General features: G+C 40.3%; 1 protein-coding gene across 1 annotated transcript in view; it reads left to right on the forward strand.

The window, feature by feature from the left end:
* LOC104939161 (dihydropyridine-sensitive L-type skeletal muscle calcium channel subunit alpha-1) overlaps positions 1-21,713 on the forward strand; it is a 40,757-nt gene extending 19,044 nt beyond the window's left edge. The window contains exons 7-17 of the mRNA XM_027278755.1: positions 883-986; positions 1,154-1,299; positions 11,858-11,939; positions 13,024-13,184; positions 14,995-15,220; positions 18,372-18,579; positions 20,188-20,308; positions 20,427-20,541; positions 21,206-21,308; positions 21,397-21,466; positions 21,562-21,713. Coding sequence (XP_027134556.1) covers positions 883-986; positions 1,154-1,299; positions 11,858-11,939; positions 13,024-13,184; positions 14,995-15,220; positions 18,372-18,579; positions 20,188-20,308; positions 20,427-20,541; positions 21,206-21,308; positions 21,397-21,466; positions 21,562-21,713 — 1,488 coding nt within the window. The remainder of the gene's footprint in view (positions 1-882; positions 987-1,153; positions 1,300-11,857; positions 11,940-13,023; positions 13,185-14,994; positions 15,221-18,371; positions 18,580-20,187; positions 20,309-20,426; positions 20,542-21,205; positions 21,309-21,396; positions 21,467-21,561) is intronic.
* Positions 21,714-25,196: the final 3,483 nt, after the last annotated feature.

Raw genomic sequence — 25,196 nt, forward strand, 5'->3', positions numbered from 1 at the left:
AACATTTACTCGTGCGCCCCGACGGCGCGTGCGCCCTGGATGCGCCGTGCGCCCCGGATGCGTGCGCCCCCATCGGTCTGTCCGACGCCCCCCTCTGCCTTGTCAACACCCGCTCCCAGGGCGCCCGCTCCGCTAAATAATGAGCGGTATCGAAAATTACCGAGTTTTTTGCTTTTTGGGCGTTCGTGCGCCCCCCACGGAGAATGCGCCCTGGGCGGCCGCCCACATTGCCCATAGCTAGGACCGGCCCTGCTCGTCCGTCTACTTAGTTAACATTCTCCATAACTACCGACTGAACCAAAGTCTTATGCTGCCACTGCTTAACTGCTTGTCTCGCCTTGACCTTCTCTCCAGAAGCCTCTGCCTCCTAAAGTTGATTGCCTCGATACCTCCATCGCACTTCCTCAGGTATGAGGTGAAAACCTAAACTAAAAGAACATGACACGGACTGAGCTATTGGACAGGCCGCCTGCTTGTGCCAGTGCTGGAAGTCATTGTAAAAGCACTTGGTCCACTTGGTGTTTTTCTCAGGACAGTGTTTTTCTTTTTCTTTTTTTTAAGATTATTTTTTGGGCCTTTATGCCTTTAATGATAGGACAGCTGAAGATAGACAGGAAGCAAGGGGCAGAGAGAGGGGGAATGACACGCAGTAGAGGGCTCCGATGCGGGATTCAAACCGGGGCCAGCTGCAGCGAGGACTGTAGCCTCTGCACACGGGGCGGCCGCACAAGCCACTACGCTACCGACCGCCCCTTCTTTTTTCTTTTTTCTTGGAAGGCAGGGGATTACATCATTTAATTTACACTTTCTTCCTACTGCTACAGTTGTATACGATAAATGCAATATTGATGATTAAGATAAAGAAAACTGATTTTCTGGCAGGTAAATGATGCTATAGGAATGGAATGGCCATGGATCTATTTCACCACACTCATCCTGGTTGGCTCCTTCTTTGTGCTCAACTTGGTTCTGGGTGTGCTCAGTGGGTAAGAATAGCTTAAACTACTACCCTACTATTAATTTCTTTTGCATAATCATGACATTCTTTTTGCTTTGTCTATTTCTCCCAACCATCTTTTGTTTCTGCTCTTTAAATTATTTCTCTGTTGGTTCTGTCTTTTTAGTTCAAAATGGTTGTCTTCTCTTCCACTAGTGAGTTCACAAAAGAGAGAGAGAAGGCCAAGTCCCGTGGAGAGTTTCAGAAGCTGAGGGAAACCCAGCAGCTGGACGAGGACCTCAAGGGCTATATGGAGTGGATCACACAAGCTGAGGTCATCGACAATGACCAAGAGGGACATGGTGAGGCACAAGACAGAAAAGGTTATCAGTTAAATTTAATGGAACCAAGGACATTTTTTCTTTGCAACTGTCAAAAATGTAAAAGTAAGGATTTATCTTCTTAAAAAGCCCATTCTGGATCTCCGGAAGTGTTAGCCAACTACAGACCGATATCAAACCTTCCCTTCCTCTCTAAGATACTTGAGAAAGCTGTAGCCAGTCAGTTATGTGACTTCATCCATAAAAATAATTTATTTAAGGATTTTCAGTCAGCAGCGAAAGTTACAAATGACCTAATGGCATCAGACAAATAACTCATCTCTGTACTTAGTTTGTTAGAACATAGTGCTGCATTTGACAGGTCTTGCACTCTGATCACTTTTATTCAGCTTATATATGATGCCAAAAATTGTGGGACAGATTCATCTCACAATACATTTGGCAAGGGAAAAAAACATGGATAAGATTTAGAACTCTACAGTTTCCCAGAGTGAAAGGGGGACTAGCCTTGCCCAGTCTTAAGAGTGTAATCCTGCCTACGGGGCGAGAGAGAAAGACTTTGAATGCCACACATCTACCACTATTCCAATATAGGCCATAATAAATGATAATAAAAACTGAGAAAACATCTTAATGTCTTTGAGTACCTTGAAAAGCACTTTAAAATAAAATGTATTATTATTATTGTTATTATTATTACATTATTGTATTATTATTATTATTATTATATTATTATTATCATTAATGAGGACTAAATCCATGGCTGGGTTTATCCCTAGCATTTGTTTGAGATTATATCAAAGAGTAGCCTGACAGAGCAGAGTAGGTTACTGTGTTGGATTGCACATGATTCAGATTTTACACCTAATACAATAGATGGGAGCTTCACTAGATGGGGTGGGGGACCAACAACATTTCAGGAGCTTTTTAAGAAGAAGAAAATTTAAAGTTTTCAGGATCTAAAGAATCAATCTGGTTAAACAATCAGGATTTGTACAGATATCTATAGATGAGGCATTATATGGAGTAAACTATAAAAAAGTCAAATTTAGATGAGGTCTGGAATTATTAAATTATTTATTTTAGCATATGAATCAGATCTGGGCAAGAAATTAATCTCAAAATTATATAAAGAAGTGGAAAGTTTAAAAGATTATTGAATATAGTATATATAAAAGAAAAGTGGGAGGCGGGGAGGAAGAGGAGGAATGGGAAAAGTTCCATGAACAACAATGGAAGACAACATGCTCCTTCTCATGGAGAGAATATTGTTGGCAGAACATAGTGAGATATTTTATTACACCAGCATAACAGAAATCTGAGGATACGAGATGTTGGAGACTATGCTGAGAAAGTAAAGCCAATAATGTTTATGCCTTTTGGAAATGCCCCTCTATTATACCTTGTAGGAGCCACATTGGTTTATTTGTCTTTTATTGGTTATGTCAGGTCTCCACAGGTGGCAGTATAGCATTTTCTTTATAAGCACGGGTGCAGGTAATCCGGGGTTCATGGGGTTGAAGGTCATGTGGTTTTTACCGCTCGCTCGCTGGCTCACTCACCTGGTATCCGTTGTTTTGTCACATTATTATTATTTTTGCACCAAGATAATAATGTTTACTTTGTAACATTTTGGATCATTAAATGGGAACATCACCCAAACGAGGAAAACCCGTATGGACATTTGTTTGTCATGCACGAGTGACTACAGGAGGACAGAATAGTCGCCATACAATTAAAAACCTGATTTCACCTGGAGACTTGGGACATCTTGGGACGGATTCCATCGTCGTCATCCTGAAAGAGGAAACGTTCGCGGGCACCTGGGAGGTCTGGTTAGTACACTCACCTATACAGATGGTTACCGCTCCTTTGGAACAGCATTGCGCTGGTACGGCAGTCGGCCGCTTTGATGATGTTTCTCATTCAAGACTTTATTCATTGTGATGACTTGTGAATTCATGGAAACTGAAGGAAAGAGATTATCGTCCAACTCGTTGTGTGATTGTGTCATATGGATAAAAGTGCGCACGCTGGGCGCATGCAGATCTCCAACACAGCACAGCACTCTGTTGAAGCGTCTTCTCTTTAAAGCGTCAGTACGCTCCTTTTTGTGAATGAATGAAATTCAACGTGTTAATGCAGAAACCGACTCAACTGTGAGAAGTAAGCTCTCGGAGAAAAGGACAAGGAAACCTACATTTAAAGGAATCATGTTTGTGATTGAACGGCTCCAAAAGGAAAGGAGAGACCATTTTTCACAGGCAAGCAAATTAAAGACAAAAATCCAAACTCTCTTGGTGTCTAAGGAAAGTGTCTCTGCTGTTTCACATAATTTAAAAAGTTTTAAACAACAATGTCAAAAGGCCTCTGAGCTTCATAACACATTGCTCACTCAATTTTTCTCCCAGAACAGGTCCGAAGAGAGCAGGAAACATGGTTTTAATCCAAAAAGTCTAACAATGATGTGTTTGTTGAAGAAGTATCAACATGGTTAAAAGAAAATGGATTCTGTCATGTGGGTGATGTTGATGAAAATGATGATGATAAAAATGCAATGTCTGAGTGTCAAAATGATGTTAATCCTGAGGACAGTGTGTCTAATGTGCAAAGCAAAAGGTCAAGCAGGAGAAGCTACTCTAGATCAGGCATGTACTTCATCTGCACACTTAAAGGCAAAGGCTGAGAAAGCAGCTTTAATGGAGAAAGCTGTTACTCTGCAAAGGAGACATGAACTTGAGGCACAAGAGGAGAAACTCAGACTGGAAAGTGACAAACTGAGGAAAATTAAGGAGCAGCTGGACATCGATGCACAAATAGCTGCTGCTGCTTCAAGACTCTGTTCTGGAAGGCAGTGATGTTGGAGGAAATTCAGTTCAAACGGAATTAACTCCTATATGAGCAAAGGACTTAAAGTGCAAAAACTAGAACTCAACCTAAATGCAAATGAGTTTGTGCCAAAAGGAAAAATCCTGGCTTTGGCTCAAGGCTCAACAGCACCACCTGTCTTATCTAAGCAAGATGTGCGACCGAAAGGGAATTTGCAAACACAACCACGAATTCAAGATGGAGCTTCAAAAGGAATGGATAACACATTCAGGCCACAGTTGCAACCAAACACTGAAACGTTCCATACAACTACAGTTGTCCCTCGCTATAACACGGTTCACTTTTCGCGGACTCGCTGCTTCGCAGATTTTTTCAGTGTAATTTTGCATGCTTTTTTTACAGCGTACTGTACAGTATGAACGCGCATTGTGTTCTACGTCCTAAATCAGGTCAGTAGCTGTACAATAGCAACAACTGCCCAGGTTTCAAAATGGATGTTCAACACTGCAAAATACAGCTGAGCATGATGTTATTTGTGTAATTATGCAAAAGCAAAATGAAATCACCACCATGCTTGTTGAATAACAAATGTTTGCCACAAAGAGAAATAACAATTTTTGATGGTGATCCATTGCAGTGTTCTTCATTTATTAGGACTTTTGAACATTGTGTTGAAGAGAGGACCAGTAGTTATCAAGACTGTTTGTATTTTCTAGAGCAATACACCAAGGGGCAGCCCAGAGAACTGGTGAGAAGTTGTCTTCATATGACACCACAACAAGGTTATCAAAGAACAAAAGGTCTTTTGAAAGAACACTTTGGTAATGAACACAAAATAGCAACAGCCTACATGGACAAGGTATTTGCATGGCCTGTTGTTAAGGCAGAGGATGTTCAGGCACTGAATGAATTTGCTCTGTTCCTCAGAGGATGTTGCAATGCTATGACTGAGATACACTACATGCAGGAGCTGAATATCCCATCAAGCATGAGGAATGTATGTGTGTTATGAAGGGCCATACAAACTAAGGGAAAGATGGAGGTCTACAGCCTGTGAAATTCAAGAACAACAAGGCTACAGACCTACATTTCCTGATATGGTGAACTTTCTGGAGAATCAAGTGAAGATCTTATCTCATCCACTCTTTGGTGATATTTCAGATCCACGTCCAAGCACGTTCACAAAGCCTGTTAACAGAAGCAAGCCGCTAAACAGGAGCAATATCAAAGGAAGCATAAGTGTATAAGATGCAAAGGCAGCCCATAGCACCAAAGGAGTTGACATCAGAAGCTTGTCTTTATTGTGAAGAGCCACATCTATTATCCAAATGTTCAAAACTGAAGAAAATTTCTCAATGACTGTACTCTTTCCATCGTTCCAGTACAGTTGAAGTCTGTGAAAGGAGATAAGGTGCTGCAAACATATGCCTTCTTAGACCCTGGAAGTACAGCAACCTTTTGTACCACCAGTTGCATGAAGAAGTTGAATCTACAGGGCACAAAGACTCACATTATGTTGCGCACCATGCGCCAAGAAAAGGTGGTTGAAAGCCAAATTCTTACAGGACTGGAGGTGTCAAGATGGACAGTAACCAATTTGTGGAGCTCCCAGAGACATTCACACAAGAAACAATCCCTGTGTCAAAGAACAACATCCCAACTCGGCGAGATATTGAAAGATGGGAATATCTGAAAGAGATTAGGATCCCAGAACTGGGCGCTGATGTTGAAATCTTGATTGGGACTAATGCACCAAAACTCATGGAGCCATGGGAAATAATCAACAGCAAAGGTGATGGACCTTATGCCGTGAAGACCCTATTGGGGTGGGTCATCAACAGACCTTTGAGGGGCAATAATGGTTGTCAGAGAAGTTGCTTGACCATATATGCCAATAGGATATCCATCGTAAGACTGGAGGAGCTGTCTCTCAGTATAACCAGGACTTCAGTGAGAAAATAATGGAGGAAAAGCAGGAGATGTTAAGGGAGGATCTGAGATTTATGGAGATCATGGAGAGGTCCACTTGCATGCAGGGAGGTCATTATTGCATGAACTTGCCCTTTAAAGTGATGACATCACCATTACATTACATTACATTACATTGCATTTAGCAGACGCTTTTATCCAAAGCGACTTACAGAGGAGGACATAAGCTGAGAAAGGTGTAAAGGAGCACAGAGTAGTTGTTAGTTTTGTTAGTTTTGTTAGGCAGGGAAGCATTCTCAAAACAGAAAGGTTTTTACAAGTTTTTTAAAGGTCGAAAGGGATGTTGCTGTTCTAGTAGCCGTTGGTAGGTCATTCCACCATTTGGGGACAACCACAGAGAAGAGTTTAGAGTGACCTCGCTTGACCAACTAGACGGTTTGTTTGAGCGGAGCATAGCGCCCTGGTCGGGACGTGAGCCTTTAGTAAGACGCTGAGATAGGCAGGGGCAGATCCTGAGATGGTTTTGTAGCCTAGCGTCAGAGCTTTGTGTTTAATTCTGGCAGCTACAGGCAGCCAGTGCAGGTCGCTGAAGAGTGGGGTGACGTGTGACCTTTTAGGTTGATTGAAAACCAGTCGCGCTGCGGCATTCTGGACCATTTGCAAAGGTTTGATCGCGCAAGCAGGTAGGCCAGCCAAGAGCGAGTTGCAATAATCGAGGCGGGAGCTGACTGTAGCCTGTATCAGGAGCTGAGCGGCATATTGGGTCAGGTACGGTACAATGCATAGCGAGATGACCTCGCTACGGAGGAAATGTGCTCAGAGAGAGAAAGACGATCATCTAGTACGACGCCCAGGTTTTTAGCAGCATGGTTAGGGGTAATAATGACAGTACCAATTTTCAGGTTGATGTCATGGCAGATTGACTCATGGGCAGGGATGACCAGGAGTTCGTTTTTTAACAGATTAAGCTGGAGATGGTGGTCTTTCATCCAAGTTGACAGATCAGAGAGACAGGCGGAGATGCGTGCGGAGACCGTGGTGTCGTCCGGCTGGAACGACAGGTATAGCTGTGTGTATGTATGTACCATGCGAAACAACAAGGTGCATAGTTGAACAACGCATTCAAAGTCTCAAGAGGAAGTTTGAAAGGAATAAGATCTATCGGGAGGAGTACACAGCATTTCTCACTGAGATGATTGACAGTGGGTATGCAGCGGTGGTTCCTTTAGACCAGCTGGAATGTAAAGATGGCAGAGTGTGGTATCTCCCTCATCACGGAGTCTATCACCCAAAGAAGAAAACCTTGAGAGTGTTCTTTGATTGTGGAGCAGGATATAAAGGAACCTCTTTAAACTGTCAGCTTTTGCAAGGTCCTGACCTCACAAATTCTCTCTTGGGTGTCTTAATAAGATTCAGACAGGAAACCATTGCTCTGATGACTGATGTCCAAGCTATGTTCCACCAGGTGAGGGTGTCAGAGAAGCATGTGAATTTTCTTCGCTTCCTCTGGTGGCCAAAAGGAGACACGTCACAGTGGAACACAGAATGAGAGTGCACATCTTTGGAGCAGTTTTCATCACCAGTTGTGCTAACTATGCTTTGAGGAGGACTGCAACAGACAATAAGGATGACAATAAGGATGATTCAAAGTGGAAGTAACTGACACCATTTATAAAAACTTTTACGGGGATGATTGTTTGAAATCCCTGCCCACACAAGAGGATGCACAGCAGTTGGTTGCTGATCTTGCTGACATATGTGTAAAGGGAGGTTTTCAGCTGGTAAAGTGGACCAGCAACAGTCGAAAGGTGTTATCATCTATTCCAGAGGCACCACTCACCTTGCTGCCAAAGATGTTGCTGCAAGAAATGTGTCGGAAAAAACATGTCGTGGGATGATCCTGTACCACCCACATTCTCGCAGCAATGGACAGAATGGCTGGATGGACCTGGAGAAGGTGGTGGAGTTTAAAGTGGATCGCTGCATCAAACCAAAAGACTTTGGAGAACACATACATGCACACTTGCATCATTTTGCAGATGCTAGCGACCACAGTTATGGCACAGTGTCCTATCTGAGGCTGGAGAACCAGGATAAAGAGATACATCATCATGCATTCATGTTGGGCAAAGCTAGAGTTGCACCATTAAAACAAATAGCAATTCCTCGCCTTGAACTTACTGCTGCTGTGCTTGCAGTTAAAATTGACAACATGCTTAGGAAAGAACTGTCAGGCTGTGCTGAAGTACATTAATAATGAGACCAAAAGATTTCACATCTTTGTGGCAAATAGAGTGGCATCTATAAGGGAAGCAACAAGTGTGGTTCAGTGGAGGTATGTCAGCTCAAAAAGCAATCCTGCTGATGAAGCATCCAGAGGTCTGTCTGTAGATAACTTCCAATCAGTTGAAGAAGAGATGACACAGGCTAGAGATGCTGTCGAAAGTCAATTACTTTCTGTGAGTGACTTCTCCAGAGCAGAATCTGCCATTATTGGCTTCAGTCAGCGAGTAACATTCATGGAAGAAATCACTTCTTTGGGGAGTGGAGGATCAGGTATAAAGAAAACCAGTGACATCTACAGGCTGGATCCTGTGTTGCAGGGTGGTTTGTTGAGAGTGGGAGGAAGACTCAGTAGGTCCGCTTTACCTGAGGAGCTCAAACATCCTGTAATACTGTCCAAAGGTCATCATGTATCAAATCTCATTCTGCAATATGTTCATCAACAACTTGGCCATGTTGGGAGAAATCACATGCTCTCAACCTTGCGATGAAAGTACTGGATCACAAATGCTAACTCTGCCTGTCGAAAAATAATATCTGAATGTGTGGTTTGTCGACGGTATCAAGGACAGCCAAGTGAGCAGAAAATGGCCGACATGCCAAGGGAGAGAATTTTTCCAGAACTGCCCCCTTTCACCAATGTAGGAGTGGACTACTTCGGGCCCATTGAGGTCAAGAGAGGACGTGCTATGGTCAAAAGGTATGGAGTAATATTCACCTGCATAGCAGGAGGTTGCATATTCTCTAGACACCATAAGAACGCCATAAGAAGATTTGTGTGTCGCAGAGGTCAAGTGTGCAGTTTGAGGTCAGACAATGGCACAAACTTTGTTGGAGCAGAGCGAGAGTTAAGCGAAGCTTTAGCTGCTATAAACCACAGCAAGATTCAAAGTGCTCTCCTGCAGAAAGGCATTGATTGGATGTTCAACACCTCTGCTGCATCCTGTGTGGGAGCGACTCATCAGGATGGTCAGAAAGGTCTTGTTTTCTGTTCTGCGACAACAATCTTTGAATGATGAAAGTCTTCATCCTATCCTGTGTGAAGTGGAGGCTAATCTCAATGACCGCCCGCTAACCAAGGTCTCTGATGATGTCAATGACTTGGAAGCTCTCACTTCAAATCACATCCTTTTGCTCAAAGGTAAACCCACTCTTGCTCCTGGCCTCTTTCAAAAGGATGATGTTTACATCAAGAGAAGATGGAGGCAGGTTCAATACCTTTCAGATTTGTTTTGGAAGAGGTGGATAAGGGAATACTTACCACTACTACAGGAACGGCAAAAGTGGACGAAGCCTCGGAGGAGTTTCATGATTGGAGATATTGTTGTTGTCATGATCAAACAGCTCCACGTGGTTCATGGATTATGGGAAGAGTAACAAAGACATACCCAGACAAGAAAGGACTTGTACGTGCAGTACAATTGAAGACAAAGACAGGGAATTTGGAGCGGCCCATATACTGCTTCAAGAAGCAGTCTAAAGGCCCGATGTGCTCTGGAGGATCTTGACTCAGAAGAAAAAGACAGAAGATTAGATTGTTTTGTGACTCCTTTTTTGCTTTGATGTAATTGTTCTATCATCACAATTAGGGGCCGGTGTGTAGGAGTCACATCTGTTTATTTGTCTGTCTTTTATGGGTTATGCCAGGTCTCCACAGGTGGCAGTATAGCATTTTCTTTATAAGCACGGGTGCAGGTAATCCGGGGTTCATTGGGTGGAAGGTCATGCGGTTTTCACCGCTTGCTCACTGGCTCACTCACCTGGTTTCCGTTGTTTTGTCACATTATTATTATTTTTGCACCAAGATAATAATGTTTACTTTGTAACCTTTTGGATCATTAAATGGGAACATCACCCAAACGAGGAAAACCCGTATGGACATTTGTTTGTAACGAGCGCGTCAAAAACAGTCTCCCACACCCATGCACGAGTGACTACAGGAGGACAGGATAGTTGCTATATACCTTATTGGTAGGGATTAAATAAATGCATGGAGAACATTTTTAAGAGTAACTTCCATTCACATTTTATGTTTTGCACTTGGGAAAAGGGAACCAGAGAATAAAAATTCAGAGGACAAATATTTATTCAGAATAATGTTAGTGGTGGGGGGAAAAAGCCATCAGGAAGTGGCTAAAAACAAAAGGTGCATAAAACAGAGGATTGGGTCGAAGTAATGCTAACTTTTATATGATGGAAAAGTTGACTTTTTCAGTTAAACTAGAATCAGATAAATTTAAGAATTTCTGGAATAACTGGGTTGATTTTGTAACACCACTGAAAAGAGACTTTAGCTGGTAAAACCCCCTTGGTTCTTGCTATAAATTGTAAATGGTTATCATTCACAAGGTTTACTAACCAAACTTCCCCGGAGTTTCTGTGCTCTGTCGTCCAGCAGGTTCTCGTGGATCGTGGCTGCTGCTGTGATCCTGCATGACGCCCACTACATATATTATTACTGTCATTATTACTACCATATCTATTACTGTAATCATTTTTATCATTCATTATAATTCATTGTCATTTTATCAGTCATTGTACAATATGTTTGTGTTGATTTGTCCTGTACACGTGACATCCATTGCACGTCTGTCCGTCCTGGGAGAGGGATCCCTCCTCTGTGGCTCTTCCTGAGGTTTCTTCCACATTTTTTTCCCTGTTAAAAGGGTTTTTGTGGGCAAGTTTTTCCTCACTCGAACCGAGGGTCTAAGGACAGAGGGTGTCACTCCCTGTACAGATTGTAAAGCCCTCTGAGGCAAATGTACTTTGTGACTTTGGGCTATACAAATAAAATTGATTTGATTTGATTTGATTTGGTTGTGTTCCGTATTGTCCTCCAACAGGAGGGAAAGCAGAAAAACTAGTCCACACATTTGTAATTTCTAGACTGGACTATTGTAACTCCTTGTTATCACGCTGCTCCAATAACTCTCCTTACCTTCTCCTTACCTACTCTTCATGGTCAGGCACCGGCATATCTAAAAGAGCTCATACTACCTTACTACCCCTCTAGAACACTGCGCTCTCTGAATGCTGGGTTCCTTGTGGTTCCTATTGTCTCCAAAAGTAGTTTGGGAGCCAGAGCTTTCAGCTATCTTCTGTAAAACAAACTCCCATAGGATGAAGAGTAGGTTTAAGATGTTCCTTACAGTTAGGGCTATAGATTATTGAATACAATTTAATTTTTATTAGGGTATATTGGGCTAACTGAGAGGGTGTGTCTAAGAGAACTTAATTCACTGCTGTTTGTTTTGCCTATTATTAAGGATTATATCCAATCATGGCTACACAGATCCGGCTGTTGTCTGCTGAGTCTTGTCTTATCTGCCTCTTTCTCTCTAGATGCTCATTTGGCAGTGACACTAACTCAAGAGCCTCTGTGTTTATGTAAATATACAACATAAAGCTTAAGAGCCCAGGACGAAAAAGCTAAATTTGTTAACATTAGCTAACATTTATCCATGTTAATGACTTGCTGATGTACCTATGCAACTAAAGAACTATACCTATAACCTGTGTGTCTCTGTTTTCTTATCAGGCCTGCTCACCACGGAAAATGGCGGATCAGAGACTGGAAGTGTTAGCAAAATGGATACAATGCAGCTTATCATCTATCACTAGTCAGTAGTGTCTTTGCTATTTTTACAGTATGGCTTTTTTGGAAATGTATTTTCAGTAATTTAATAACAGTCATGTTTAGAAAGGGTGTGCCAGTGTCAGTAAGGCTTTATTTTGTCAGTTACAAAAAAATTAAATAATTAAAGTTGTAGTTTTTTTGAATACCGTCAAATATTTTCATTAACATAAACAGCAAATGTTGCTTTTCTATAGTAATATAGTATTTTATAGAAATAGTAAGTAAATGCTAGAGAAGAAATAAGAATATACCTATTTTCCTCAAATTCAACTAATTTGAATCCAGTTTTATTAATATAGTGCCATATCATAACGAAAGTTATCTCACTTTCCATAGAGAGCAGGTCTAGACCGTACTTTTTTATATGTTTTACAGAGACCCAACAGTTCCAAATAAAAGACAGTAGTACTGGTAAATAAAAATACAAATCAACCCCAATCCCAAATACAGGCTGGGGAAAAAAACAAGAATGGAAAGACTTCCAGTGCTATATAATGTGTATACTAACTATAATGTACATTTCTATTGCAAGAAATCACATGTATACTTACTTTTTTCATTCATTTTTGCATTCAGAGGTGTAATTGCAGATTGCAAAAGGTTTTATTTTCAGACAATGTAGACTACTGTTTACCATGTTGGACTGCAGAAGAGGACCTGTGGCATCTTGACCTATCTACATCAAAATAACCATAGAGATGGGTTTGCCTTTTCATCCTTAGCAAATGGCACCATTTTTAATTCAACTTATTTTAGTATGTGTGTTCTTCTTCGAACACATACTAAAATGTCAATGACTAAATATGCTTTATTAAAATATGGCATGGTCTAACATGAGCCAGCTTCAAATAAACCCCTGAGGTAATGGCCATGGCCACTATTTGAGGAAATTCAATCGTACTATTTGTATGGAGGTGCTTCTGGAAAACACTAGAAGCTCAAGTGAAATTGGTGATAATATTCAACAAACTGACAAACAAAGTCTAAGAGTCATGATATATTACTTTATCATTATGAGGACTACCATTTCTCTTTAATAAAGTGGTCTTTCTACCCCTTTTTTACAGTAAGCTGGCTCGTAAATGGAATCGTTGGTTGCGGCGTAAATGCAGAGTGTATGTAAAGTCCAGACTGTTCTACTGGTGGGTGATTGTGCTTGTCTTCTTCAATACCCTGGCCATTTCAACAGAACACCACAAGCAGTCTCAGAGACTCACAAACTGGCAAGGTCAGCACATTACACAGCTTACACGCCTACATGCATTTTGTTCTGTATTTAGTACATGAATCAGTTTCCCTTTGAGTCACCGCAAAAGAAACAAATAATACTGGCGCTTTTAGTGTGGACTTCCTTATTCATGCAAGTCAGGTATGCTGATCTGTCTGCTGCTGCTATTCGCATTGAATTAAATGTATGGTTTGTAGTCCCGTAATATGAATTCAAAGGTTATTAAATTATGGTCAGATTAAAGAGGATTCTGTGGAAAGATGATTTAAGGTTCAATTTTAATGCCAAGCTAATTAATAAATGAATGATATACCATTATTTAGAAAGGGAGCCACAGTTTGCCATAGTTTCAGAGTATGTGTACTGTGGTAAACATAGATAGTTGTACTAAAAATTAGCCAAACATCAAGCAAGTGCAACAACACAAGACATAGGAGTCAGTTAATATTACTTACTAATTCAACAGCAAGAAGCCCAGCTCAGCGTCTGTCTTTCAGAGTATCATAGTTTAGACTAAGCACAGTTGCTGTACAGTGCAATTAGATAGATATAATTAGAACAGAATAGAACTGATACTTTATTGATCCCTCGAGGGGAAATTCTTTTTTCACTCAAAAATAACTCGTTATTATACATGCATTATTATTATTACTTGCATTTTTAGCCAAAATACAACCACACACACACACACACACACACACACACACACACACACACACACACACACAAAGACATGTATAGACATGCAAATGTGGAGAGATGGGGGAGTGATAGGTAGCCACGCAGAGAGGCTCCCAGGGAGCAGTTAGGGGTTCAGTACCTTGCTCAAGGGCATCCCTCGGCAGTGCCAGGTAGATGAACTGGCACCTTGTCAGCTATCAGTCCACCTTCCATACTTTGGTGCATACTGGACTTGAACCAGCCCCAAGCCAAATCACTGAGCTACCGCCACCTATATAAGTTGTCATGAACAGGGAAATAAACATGTTTATTTCTGCTGTGAAGTTGGACATTTTAACATGGGGATATGCAGATCGACATGTTCAGTAGCAAGACTCAAGTGGCAGTTTGAGGAACTGCAGTTATTGGTACTTCAGCACTGGCTTCACTTCTCAGCCAAATATTTTCAGCTTCTGGCACTAACATCCAGCTCTGTATAGCTGTCTTCTACTCCTCAATCCCCCATTAATCACTGTTTCTTCCACAGAGAGTATGATAGCACTAACAGCTGTTCTCGAGTGCCTCAAACAGGCATGAACAAGAGGGTGAATGGGTCACAGATCGTTTACATATAGTAGGGTTGGTGTGTGTGTGTTTAGAATAATTTCATTACTTTAGTTCGCCGGACAGAATGGATAGACGCAGGGTTAGCAAAATAGTTACTGAAAGTTATATATTTTTTTAGTTTTAGTCATTTAGAACTGTAGTTAATTGCAAATGCTAAAGCTGATTAGATATGACAGTTGGATTTACAGTTTTAGAACCTAAATTGCTTTAGTAAGAGGTTCTTCATTGCTTCACTTTCAGATGTTTGATTGTAATATAAAAATGGAAAATATAGTTAATACAATGTAAATATAATTAATCACTATATAATCACATGTTTTTAAAGTAACACATGATTATTAACCACTGAAAATGGCAAAAATTATTCATGTGGCATGTTCTAAACTCTTTATTTTCCATAGAGGTTGTTGACTATTGATACAATCTTAGAATACTAAATAACACATTTCTTCTAATTTTGCTTCTTGCCTTCGTCTTCACAATTCTGCCCCCTCAATCCACCATGAACTACAACCATCAACAGACAATGCCAACAAGCTACTGCTATCTATGTTTGCCCTTGAGATGTTCATCAAGATGTATGCTCTAGGCTTGCCCTCCTACTTCATGTCTCTCTTCAATCGCTTTGACTGCTTTGTGGTGTCCACTGGCATTATGGAGCTCATTCTTGTCCACATGGGCATCATGTCAGTCATGGGCATTTCTGTGCTACGCTGCATACGCCTACTTCGGCTTCTCAAAGTCACCAGGTGAGATACCTTTTATGTGTAATGTGTTTAGCAATTATCACTGACATGATCACAGAAGGTTTTCATAAAGAATATTTCATGCAAAACTTGTATCAAACAGACATCACCATGGAGGTTAGCAAGAAAAAAATGAAATCAGCAAAACTAAGAAATCAAATATTATATTCATGGTTGCATCAAATAATAAATCGTAAATTAATGACAATAAATGCATAGCAAGCTAATTAATTTCAAATGGGGCAATTAGACTCCATTATGATGTCATCCTGTTAATGTTATTTTGACACCAATAATATGATGGACTTACAAAAATTGACAAGATTAGTGGCAAACTGTGTGCCACCATTGTTCAAATTAAGTCAAATTTTTATGTGGAAATACTTCAAACGTGACGACTTGATTGTGTTGATAAGCAAAACAACATAAAAAGTCTCCCCACAGCACCTAGACAGTCCAAAATCCATCGGCGCGTTGCATGTGAGTCACATTCACCACAGCGATACACGGCTGTTGATGTATCAAACCCCACCGGCTCTGTCGCGGTCCGGTTCAGAAGCGTCCCAAAAACAGGCCTCCACTCCGCTCCGTGTGAAATACGCGGCTGTCCTATTATAGACGGCGGGCACCATGAGCAAGCCCGTGTCAATTTACAAATTATTTATTTTCATTTTTCACTTTCATATGTTTCTTTCAGTTGCAAGTTTTATCTTTTCAGATTCAGATCTTATTTTTTACAGTTAAGAAAAAAAGTTTACAGGTTCAGGGGCCTCATGTACAAAGCTTGCGTACGCACAAAATGATGGCGTACGTCCTTTCCCACGCTTACGTTCAAATGTATCAAACGTGAAACAATCGTAGAAATGTGCGTGCCCCACGCCAATTTCATAGCTGTCGTACGCACGTTTCTACACCTATTGTTCCTTTGGCGACACTTAGAAGTGAAGCTGGGAAACTGATAATAATGTGAAAACAAGTAGTCATTAGAGTGATGTGCACATCAGAGACACACTTATGAACAATTAACACACCCACGTGTTTGCAATTATATGGGTGGATATAAAAGCATGCGTAATGTGATTAAGAAAATGGTATTAACAATGGCAGCGTTGTTAGAGGACCTTGCAAACGTGAGCGATTTAAGGAACGCATGGATTTACTTGCAAACCATGATGATTGGCTCATAAGCTGATTTCGGTTACCAAGGCCAGTGTTACTGGAGTTGTGCGCAGAGCTGCGGCCGGCCCGAGAGCGCAACGGGGGCCGGCGAGTAGCTCGGGGTTGTGCTGACCACGCTGGGGTTCCTGGCACAGTGTCTGGGGCTGCTGCCACTGCCTTGGCAGTGTGTGGGCAGCTGCCACAGACACTGGTAGGGCAGCAGCATTTCAGTAGCAGCTACCCCGCACAGCGGCAGCGGTTGAGAGATTAATCAAGAAAACCTTACGGTGGCGTAGTCTGAGGCCACTGTGGGTTCTTCAGCAGAGACGGACTCAAAGAGCGATGACGTTTCAATTGTTTTTATTATAGTTCACAATATAGATACAATTACAACTCAGTCGGTGTCGTTCGCAAGGCATTTACTCTGTTTCAATGCTGCCGACAGCCGTCCGCATCTCTCCTCGTCTCGTGTCTCTCTCCTCTCCCAGGTCCAGCACACTACTGTGTTAAAAGTAGAGAGTGATTAGCTCACAGGATACAGGTGTGTCAATCACTCTCACCTGGCACTGCTCTGCTGAGCCCTCTCCACACTTACCCTACCAGAAATCATGTAATAGAAATGCTACTGCCAGCGAGTCTAATACAACACTGCTGACTGTTTTATAAAATAAAAATAAAAACAAATGCCCATAACAGCAGCAGTTTCCATGGCAGGGCAGTGGTAACTGCCCCAGACACCACAAAGTTAGTGGCAGCTGCCCCAGACACAGGTCATATATAAAATATTAAAAATGTACAGAAGATTAGAAACAATGAAGAGTTGATAATGATTCATTGCATTTCAAAAAACTGAACAGTGAAACACTATAAACAGTGAGCTTCAGAAAATTAAACAATATTTCAACTCTGCTTCCCAAAAAGTTGACACACTGTGCAAAATGTCATTAGACAGAAATAAATAGAAAAAAGTTTAATGTGCAAAACACTAAAAATAGTACAAAGACAATTTGTTGACACTGAGAAAATTTACCACTGTCACCTTGTCTTTAACTCTGTAAGCTTTTGGGAACTGAATCATCTTGAAAGTGGAATGTTTGCCCACATTTGATGAAGAAATACTCAACAGTTCAAGGTCTCCTTTTGTATCTACTCTGGTAACACGACTCACGCTTCATACTGATGTCCACAATGATTTGAATCTCTCAACGAAGTTACATAACACTGTGAAAACTGTAGCAAAATAAACACATTTCATATACATCATTCTCAGATCATTTCTTACACAAAGGTACAACATTTTCATAATTTTAAATAATTACCGTGTACACCTGCTTAACCAGTAGTAGACAGTCCTCTCGTCTCTTTCTCTCTCCCTCTTCTCACTCAAACTTATGGCGCGACTTACGTCACTCGGACAGGAAGTAACCTTTCAAAATAATTTTCAAATAGGTTTCTTAAACATTTCAACAGTATAATAATGAATTAGACTGCAGGAAGTTTTCCATAAGTGTGTATAACAAAGAAAACACGATCAGAAATAAAATGTGACAATATCACCCTAACTTCTGGTATTGCCATGGTAACACATGGCCGTATTGCTGGCGTCAGCTAAACCTTTATTATATTTGAACTTTCATAATGCACTGATCATTTTGTGACAATTTTTGAACTCTTTTACTTTGCCACGCTGTTTGAATACTCGCAGAATGTGGTTTGACATTGTCTTTCTGGCAACCACCCTCATGTTAAGGACCACTGCATTATTCATCCTTTTCCATCATTGATTTATACAAACTTTAATTTAAAATTTAATTAATATTTACATACTGTTATGAAAATATAACCCAAAATATAACCCAACTAATTTTTGAGAGTCATAAGTAGCAATACTGATAGTAAGTATTATCAATCATTAACAATGCTAATCTTGGCATAATGCTAAAGCTAAATTTTTTGATAAAGACAACTGATGGAATAACTGATTTGTTGGCCCTAGGTATTGGACATCTCTCAGCAATCTGGTGGCTTCCCTTTTGAACTCAGTCCGTTCCATTGCCTGTTTGCTGCTGCTCCTCTTCCTTTTCATTGTAATCTTCTCCCTGCTGGGTATGCAGGTGTTTGGAGGGAAGTTCAACTTTCCCAACCAACCCAAACCTCGCAGCACCTTTGACAGCTTTCCTCAGGCCCTCATAACTGTGTTCCAGGTAGGTGGGTTTCTTTTGGCATGTACTGTTCAGAAAGTAAATGTGCTAAAACACCTCCAACAGCTGAAATAATCGGGGAACAGATGCAATTCATTACATTGGAGAATCATGGACACATGGATTTATTTGTTCAGTTTATTTTAATGTGAAATATCAAAACTCCCACTAGGTTGCTCTGCTGCGTCACATCATTGTTGGTACAATTTTTTAAATATAATTTAATAGTTTCGTAGATTTTTCCTGTTGGAGGGTCACATAGCTACATACACAACACAAACAGATAAGCCAATTCAGTTTGACTTACATAGTGCCAAATCATAACAATATACTACTTTATCATGCTATATTATACATAGCATATTGTGTATCAGATGAAGATGTAAATACCTGGAAATAAAAGCTGAAATGTTGATCTTTTGTCTCATATTCATCTTTTGATGTCAAACCCAAATGTTTTTAGTCTACAGCAAAAATAAAGGAATTGGCCTCACTGTTCAATATTTTGGAGGGGATTGTACATGCCCTCACCGTACCCCCCAACTTCTGCTCCCCTTGATGCCCACCACTCCAGTGAATATGGCATCTGTCTCCATGAGTGTGTGACCCTGTGCATGTGTATGTGTGTGGGTTGATGGGTTAAATGTGGAGTAGTAATTTCATGTGTTTTCATCAACATAAAGTTTGGATTGAACTATGGGCTCTGTCAAAAAGTAACATTTTACTGAAATGTAGAGAGGATGTCTATGTCTTGAACTGGAACTGGGAGCTGGTTCTGCAAGAGAGGAGCTTGATAGCTAAAGGCTCCCAACATACTTTTGGAGACTCTAGGAACCCTAAATTCTGAGAGTGCAGGGTTCAAGTGAGGTAGTAAGGTACTATGAGCTCTTTAAGATTTGATTTGTAGGTAAGGAGAAGGATTTTAAATGCTATTCTCGATTTAACAGGGAACTTTTGCAGAGAAAACAAAATGGTAGAAATGTGATCTCAGAACCTGGTTCCTGTCAGAACACGTGCTGCAGCATTCTGGATCAACTGAGTCAGGGACTTATTTGGGCAGCCTTTAATAAAGAATTGCAATAATCCAATCTAGAAGTAACAAAGGCATTACTAGTTTTCCTGCATCTGTTTGAGACAGGACGTGCCTGATTACTTACTTAGGTGAAAAAGGCAGTACTTGAAGTTTGTTTGACGCAGGAGTTAAAGGACACATCTTGATCAAAGACAACTACTAGATTTTGGAGCAAGGATCAGCAGGCCAGGGTGATCCAATCTACAGTACAGTAGAGTAACTATACATTTAGATAAAGAGTTTTGGAGGTTTTGGGGCCAATTACAAGAACTTCAGTTATGCGAGTTTACCATCAGAAAATGTTTGTTTTTTTATGTTTGTTTATCTTTAGCTTTTAAAATTATAAAGTGACAAATATTATAGTTTTTACATATGACTTTTGATGCTAACAAGTTCTAAAATCAGAACTGCTCATCATAAACCAATGGAACAATGATGATGATGTTCTGGTATTATTTTTAACGATATGAATTGAAGCCTTTTAAATGAACCACACATGCTGATATCAATCATATGTAAATAAAGGTCATGTGTTTCAGATCCTGACAGGTGAGGACTGGAATGCTGTTATGTATGATGGCATAATGGCTCATGGAGGACCCAGCATGCCCGGTATCCTAGTCAGCATCTACTTCATCATCCTCTTTGTTTGTGGAAATTGTATCCTTATGGAATCTGCGTGGGTGTTGTGTATATGTATATTTAACCAACACTGAGCCATGATAACTGCAGCTCAATTAAAATTAGTATCATAATCTTTGACTCCTTTGGCCTTCAGTCATCCTTCTAAATGTCTTTCTGGCCATTGCTGTTGATAATTTGGCAGAGGCTGAGTCACTAACTTTGGCACAGAAAGAGAAAGCAGAGGAGAAGAAACGCAAGAAAGCACTCAGGTAAATCTTGTTAAAAGTGAATCATATTTAGTGAATCAAAGCATATCTTTTAATGTTTTATACTGACTTGCAATCTCACACACAACTTGTAGCCTCTCTGTTGCTAGCTTAGTTACAACTCAGGTACCACACTGAAGGCTTTTTGCCATCCTCTGTTGCATTTCTTAGATTTACTGTGAGATAGGGAGCTAGCAGAATTTGGGGGTTTAGTTACACTTAAATGTTAATATTACACATACTCATGAAATATATATTTTTTACTACCACCGATACATCGCTCCCGCTCTACCTTCTGAGCCACGTCTTGACATCATCAGCCACGCCTTGACATCATCAGACTCACTGTAGTCAGCAGAATCACACTTTGCTAAAAGGCTGCTAAAGAAAGCTAGCTGGGTACATTAAGTTAACCAGCCTGCTTTTTGATCTTGAGTTGATGTGTCTCACAGTAGACAAAATACAATCACCTGTCACAAGGAGAGGGCACATGTACACGTCTTTTTCATTGTAGGACTACTTGTAGTTTTAACCTGTAGGTAGACATGACTGCATTGTTTGTACAATAGGAATTTTAATTCCTACGATGATGCCAGTATGGTGTACAATCATAGTATGTAACAGTGTATATATAACCAGTTGAAATAACTATTCTGTTGATTTATAGGGCCAACATGCCTGATAGGATGTCAGAGGAGAAAGCAAATCTGGTAAAGAAGTTGGCTGAGCAAAGGGCTAAAGGTGTAGAGGGCATCCCAACCACTGCCAAGGTGATATCCAAGAACATTCATTCAACTGTGTAAATCCAGCAGTGTAATTTTTCTCTTTCTTAACATTCAACTACTACTAAATCTGCAGCTCAAAATCGACGAGTTTGAGTCCAATGTCAATGAAATCAAAGACCCTTTCCCTCCAGCAGACTTTCCTGGTAAACCTCAATGCCTCCATACCATATTGTTAATCATATTATTCAAAACTCTGAGGTAGGCCTCTGCTAATCTTTACCTTGTCCTTTTGGGCTAGGTGATGATGAGGAGGAGGACCCAGAGATCCCAGAAAGCCCCAGACCTAGGCCAATGGCAGATCTACAGTTGAAGGAGGAGGCAGTACCAATGCCGGAAGCCAGCTCATTTTTTATCTTTGGACCTCAGAACAAGTATGATGCTATTAATTGATTGCTTCATTGGCCACACAGACCTAATTGCACATATCACATGCATGTGTTGCATATATTGTTATACTTATTAGCACTAGATTAATATTAGCATATTCCTTGTCTAACAGTCGCAGGTTATGCCTTGTGCTGACAGTAGCTCAGTCTGTAGGGATTTGGATCGGGAACCAGAGGGTGGCTTGTTCTAGTCCAGCATGGACCAAAGTATATTCTGTTCTATTCTATTCTATTCTATTCTGGGAGCACGTAGTCAGTCTATCTAGGATGCATTTAAAATCCTCATTTGTTCCATCTTTCACTCTGTCGCTGGTGCTCAACATTCTATGTGTCATCAAGATATATATACTTAATACATTTTATTTCATAGGCAAGGCAAGGCAAGGCAAGTTTATTTGTATAGCACAATTCGTACACAAGGCAATTCATAGTGCTTTACAGAGGCAAGGAAAAACATTTGACATTAAGACAAGCAATAGCAATAGAAATAAAAAATTAAAAAGAGAAGAAAATTGAATTAAAAACATCAGAATGTCATTTAAAATCAATAAAATAGCAAATTTGAAAACAATTTAAAACAATAAACGAATCACTGGATTATGATTAAAAATTCTTTAAAAGTTCTTTAAAAGAGCTCAGCCATAAGCATGTGAAAATAGAAAAGTTTTTAACCTGGATTTAAAAGTGCTAAGAGTTGGGGCTGATTTCAGTCCTGCTGGTAGTTTGTTCCAGTTGTGAGCAGCATAACTGCTAAATGAGGCTTGACCGTTCTGGTTGAACTCTGTGCTCCACATCTGACCTGAGTCAGTAGATCTCAGAGCCCTACTGGGTCTATATTCTACTAGCATGTCATTTATGTTTTGTGGGCCTAACCATCCAGTGATTTGTAAACAGTAGCAGAACTTAAAATCTATTCTGTGGCTAACTGGGAGCCAGTGTAAAGACTTAAAAAACTGGGGTGATGTGTTCTGATCTCTTTGTTCTGGTCAGAACTCGAGCTGCTGCTTTCTGAATGAGCTGCAGCTGTTTGATACTTTTTGGGGGAGTCCAGTCAAAAGACCATTACAGTAGTCAGTCTACTGGAGATGAAAGCATGGATCACTTCTCCTTGATCTGTTTGGGACAAAAGCCCTTAACCTGGATATGTTCTAAGTTGGTAGAAGGCTGTTTTGGTGACTGATTTATGTGACTGTTGAAGGTCAGATCTGAGTCTACAACACGCCAAGGTTTCGGACTGGTCTTTAGTTTCTAGAGACAGTAACTCAAGGTGTTTACTGACAGCAACCCTCCTCTCTTTATTGCCAAAAACAATTACCCTCAGTTTTTTCTTGATTTAACTAAAGAAAATTTTGGTTCATCCAATTTGACTTGCTCTAGACAGTTACACAATGACTCTATAGGATGCAGTCATCTGGGGACAGCGCAAGATATATCTGTGTGATCTCCATAACTATGATAGTTGACATTAGAATTCTGCAGAATTTGACCCAAAGGCAGCATATATAGGCTGAACAAACGGGGTCCAAGAACTGACCCCTGAGGAACCCCACATGTCATAGCCACTTGATCTGATTGATTACTTCCAATTACAGTGTCAAACGCAGCACTGAGATCCAGCAGGACCAGAACTGATACTTTGCCTGAGTCAGTGTTCAACCTTATGTCATTTAACACTCTAATAAGAGCTTTTTCTGTGCTGTGGTGAGCTCAAAAACCTGATTGAAATTTGTCAAAAAGTCCACTGGAGTTCAAGTAATTACTGAGTTGATTAAAAACCACTTTCTCAACAATCTTGGCTAAAAAGGAAGATTTGAGACAGTCGGTAGTTGGTTAACTTGAAAGTATCCAGCGTTCGCTTTTTAAGGTGGCTTGATGGCACTTTAGGGGTTTAGGAAACGTGCCTGATTGAAGTGCAATTTATTATTTGCTGCAAGATCTGTTTGGACAGATTTTACATAGCTTTAAAAAGTCAGATGGCGTTGTTCAAGAGCAGCATAGGTCAGTGATTTAAGATGCTGAACTGTTTTTCTATGTTTTTTTGATCAACTGATTAAATTCGACATCACAGTGATTCATCCTAGGGGATGTTTTAGGTATTGCGTCACTTATCATTTTGTAGATTGTGTGTTCTGATTTAACTTATAGATGGTGATTTTTCATTCGTGAAAAAGAGCAAATTTCATTGCATTTCTTTTGAAGAGAGTTCTGAACATCCGGGGATTGTAGCTTATACTATAGCAACGAGTGCGAGGGTTGATGTTTTTTATTAATAATTTTAGAGAAGTGTTGCTGTGCTAGCCTTGATTAACTCAGGTTGAAATTACGTGAACTTTGTTTGTAGGGTTGTGGTGAATTTGGAGTTTAGTTTTTTCTCCATTACGCTCGCTTTCCTGCATCTGTTTCAATGCTTACCATCATAGTGTTCCATGGGTGATCTCTGTCTACCAAGGTCACTTAGTTTTAATAGGTGCAACAGCATCCATGACATTTGAGATTTTCCAGTGGAAATTATCCAGGAGTTCATCAACTGCTCTGGCACTCACAGTTGGTGACATTGCTATAGCCTCCATAAACTAGCACTAGTATTCTCGTTTATGTACCTTTTCCTAACAGACACAGAGGTATCTGAATGTTTGGAATTATCTGTAAGTCAAAAGACACACAGAAATGATCAGAAAGAGCCAAGTCCTTAACAACAACAGAAGAAATGTCAACACCTTTAGAGATAACCAGATCTAGAGTGTGTCCCCCCTCTATCTATCTATCTATCTATCTATCTATCTATCTATCTATCTATCTATATAGATAGATAGATAGATAGATAGATAGATAGATAGATAGAGAGAGAGAGAGAGAGAGAGAGAGAGAGAGAGAGAGAGAGAGAGAGAGAGAGAGAGACATTAATGAGACATGTCCACAGATGGAGAGAGAGAGAGAGAGAGAGAGAGAGAGAGAGAGATAGCCAGCCAGTCATCCAGTTTGTGGGTCTCAGCTTCCTCAACTGTAGTTCCTCTTGCAGCCCTTGGTACTCAAGCTTATCGTGTTTCTTCTTGCTGATATTGCTGTCACTTGGAATTGCTACTTCTGTTGTTTATCGAACAACACAATGTCTGGTTGCTTGAACTCAAACTTTATTTATTTATATAGCACCTTTTATGCAGACTTGCAGCCCAATGTGCTTCACAGAGCAAAAAAAAAACTGAATTACACAACACTGAAGAGAGTCCGGCAAAATAGATAAAACAAAAATAAAACATAAAATAATAATAATTAGAAAATTCCCACAGAAATTTTGAGAGTGACGAGCAGGTTCTCGTGGATCGTGGCTGCTGTTGTGGTCCACGACGTCCATTACGCATATTATTACTGTCATTATTACTACCATATCTGCTACTGTGGGCATTTTATCATTCATTGTGATTCATTGTCATTCTGTCAGTGTCAGTGTATGTTTGTGTTGATTTGTTAAAGCTTTTTTGTGGGAAAG

This window comes from Larimichthys crocea, chromosome V (genome assembly GCF_000972845.2).
Source record: "Larimichthys crocea isolate SSNF chromosome V, L_crocea_2.0, whole genome shotgun sequence".
Classification (NCBI taxonomy): domain Eukaryota; kingdom Metazoa; phylum Chordata; class Actinopteri; family Sciaenidae; genus Larimichthys; species Larimichthys crocea.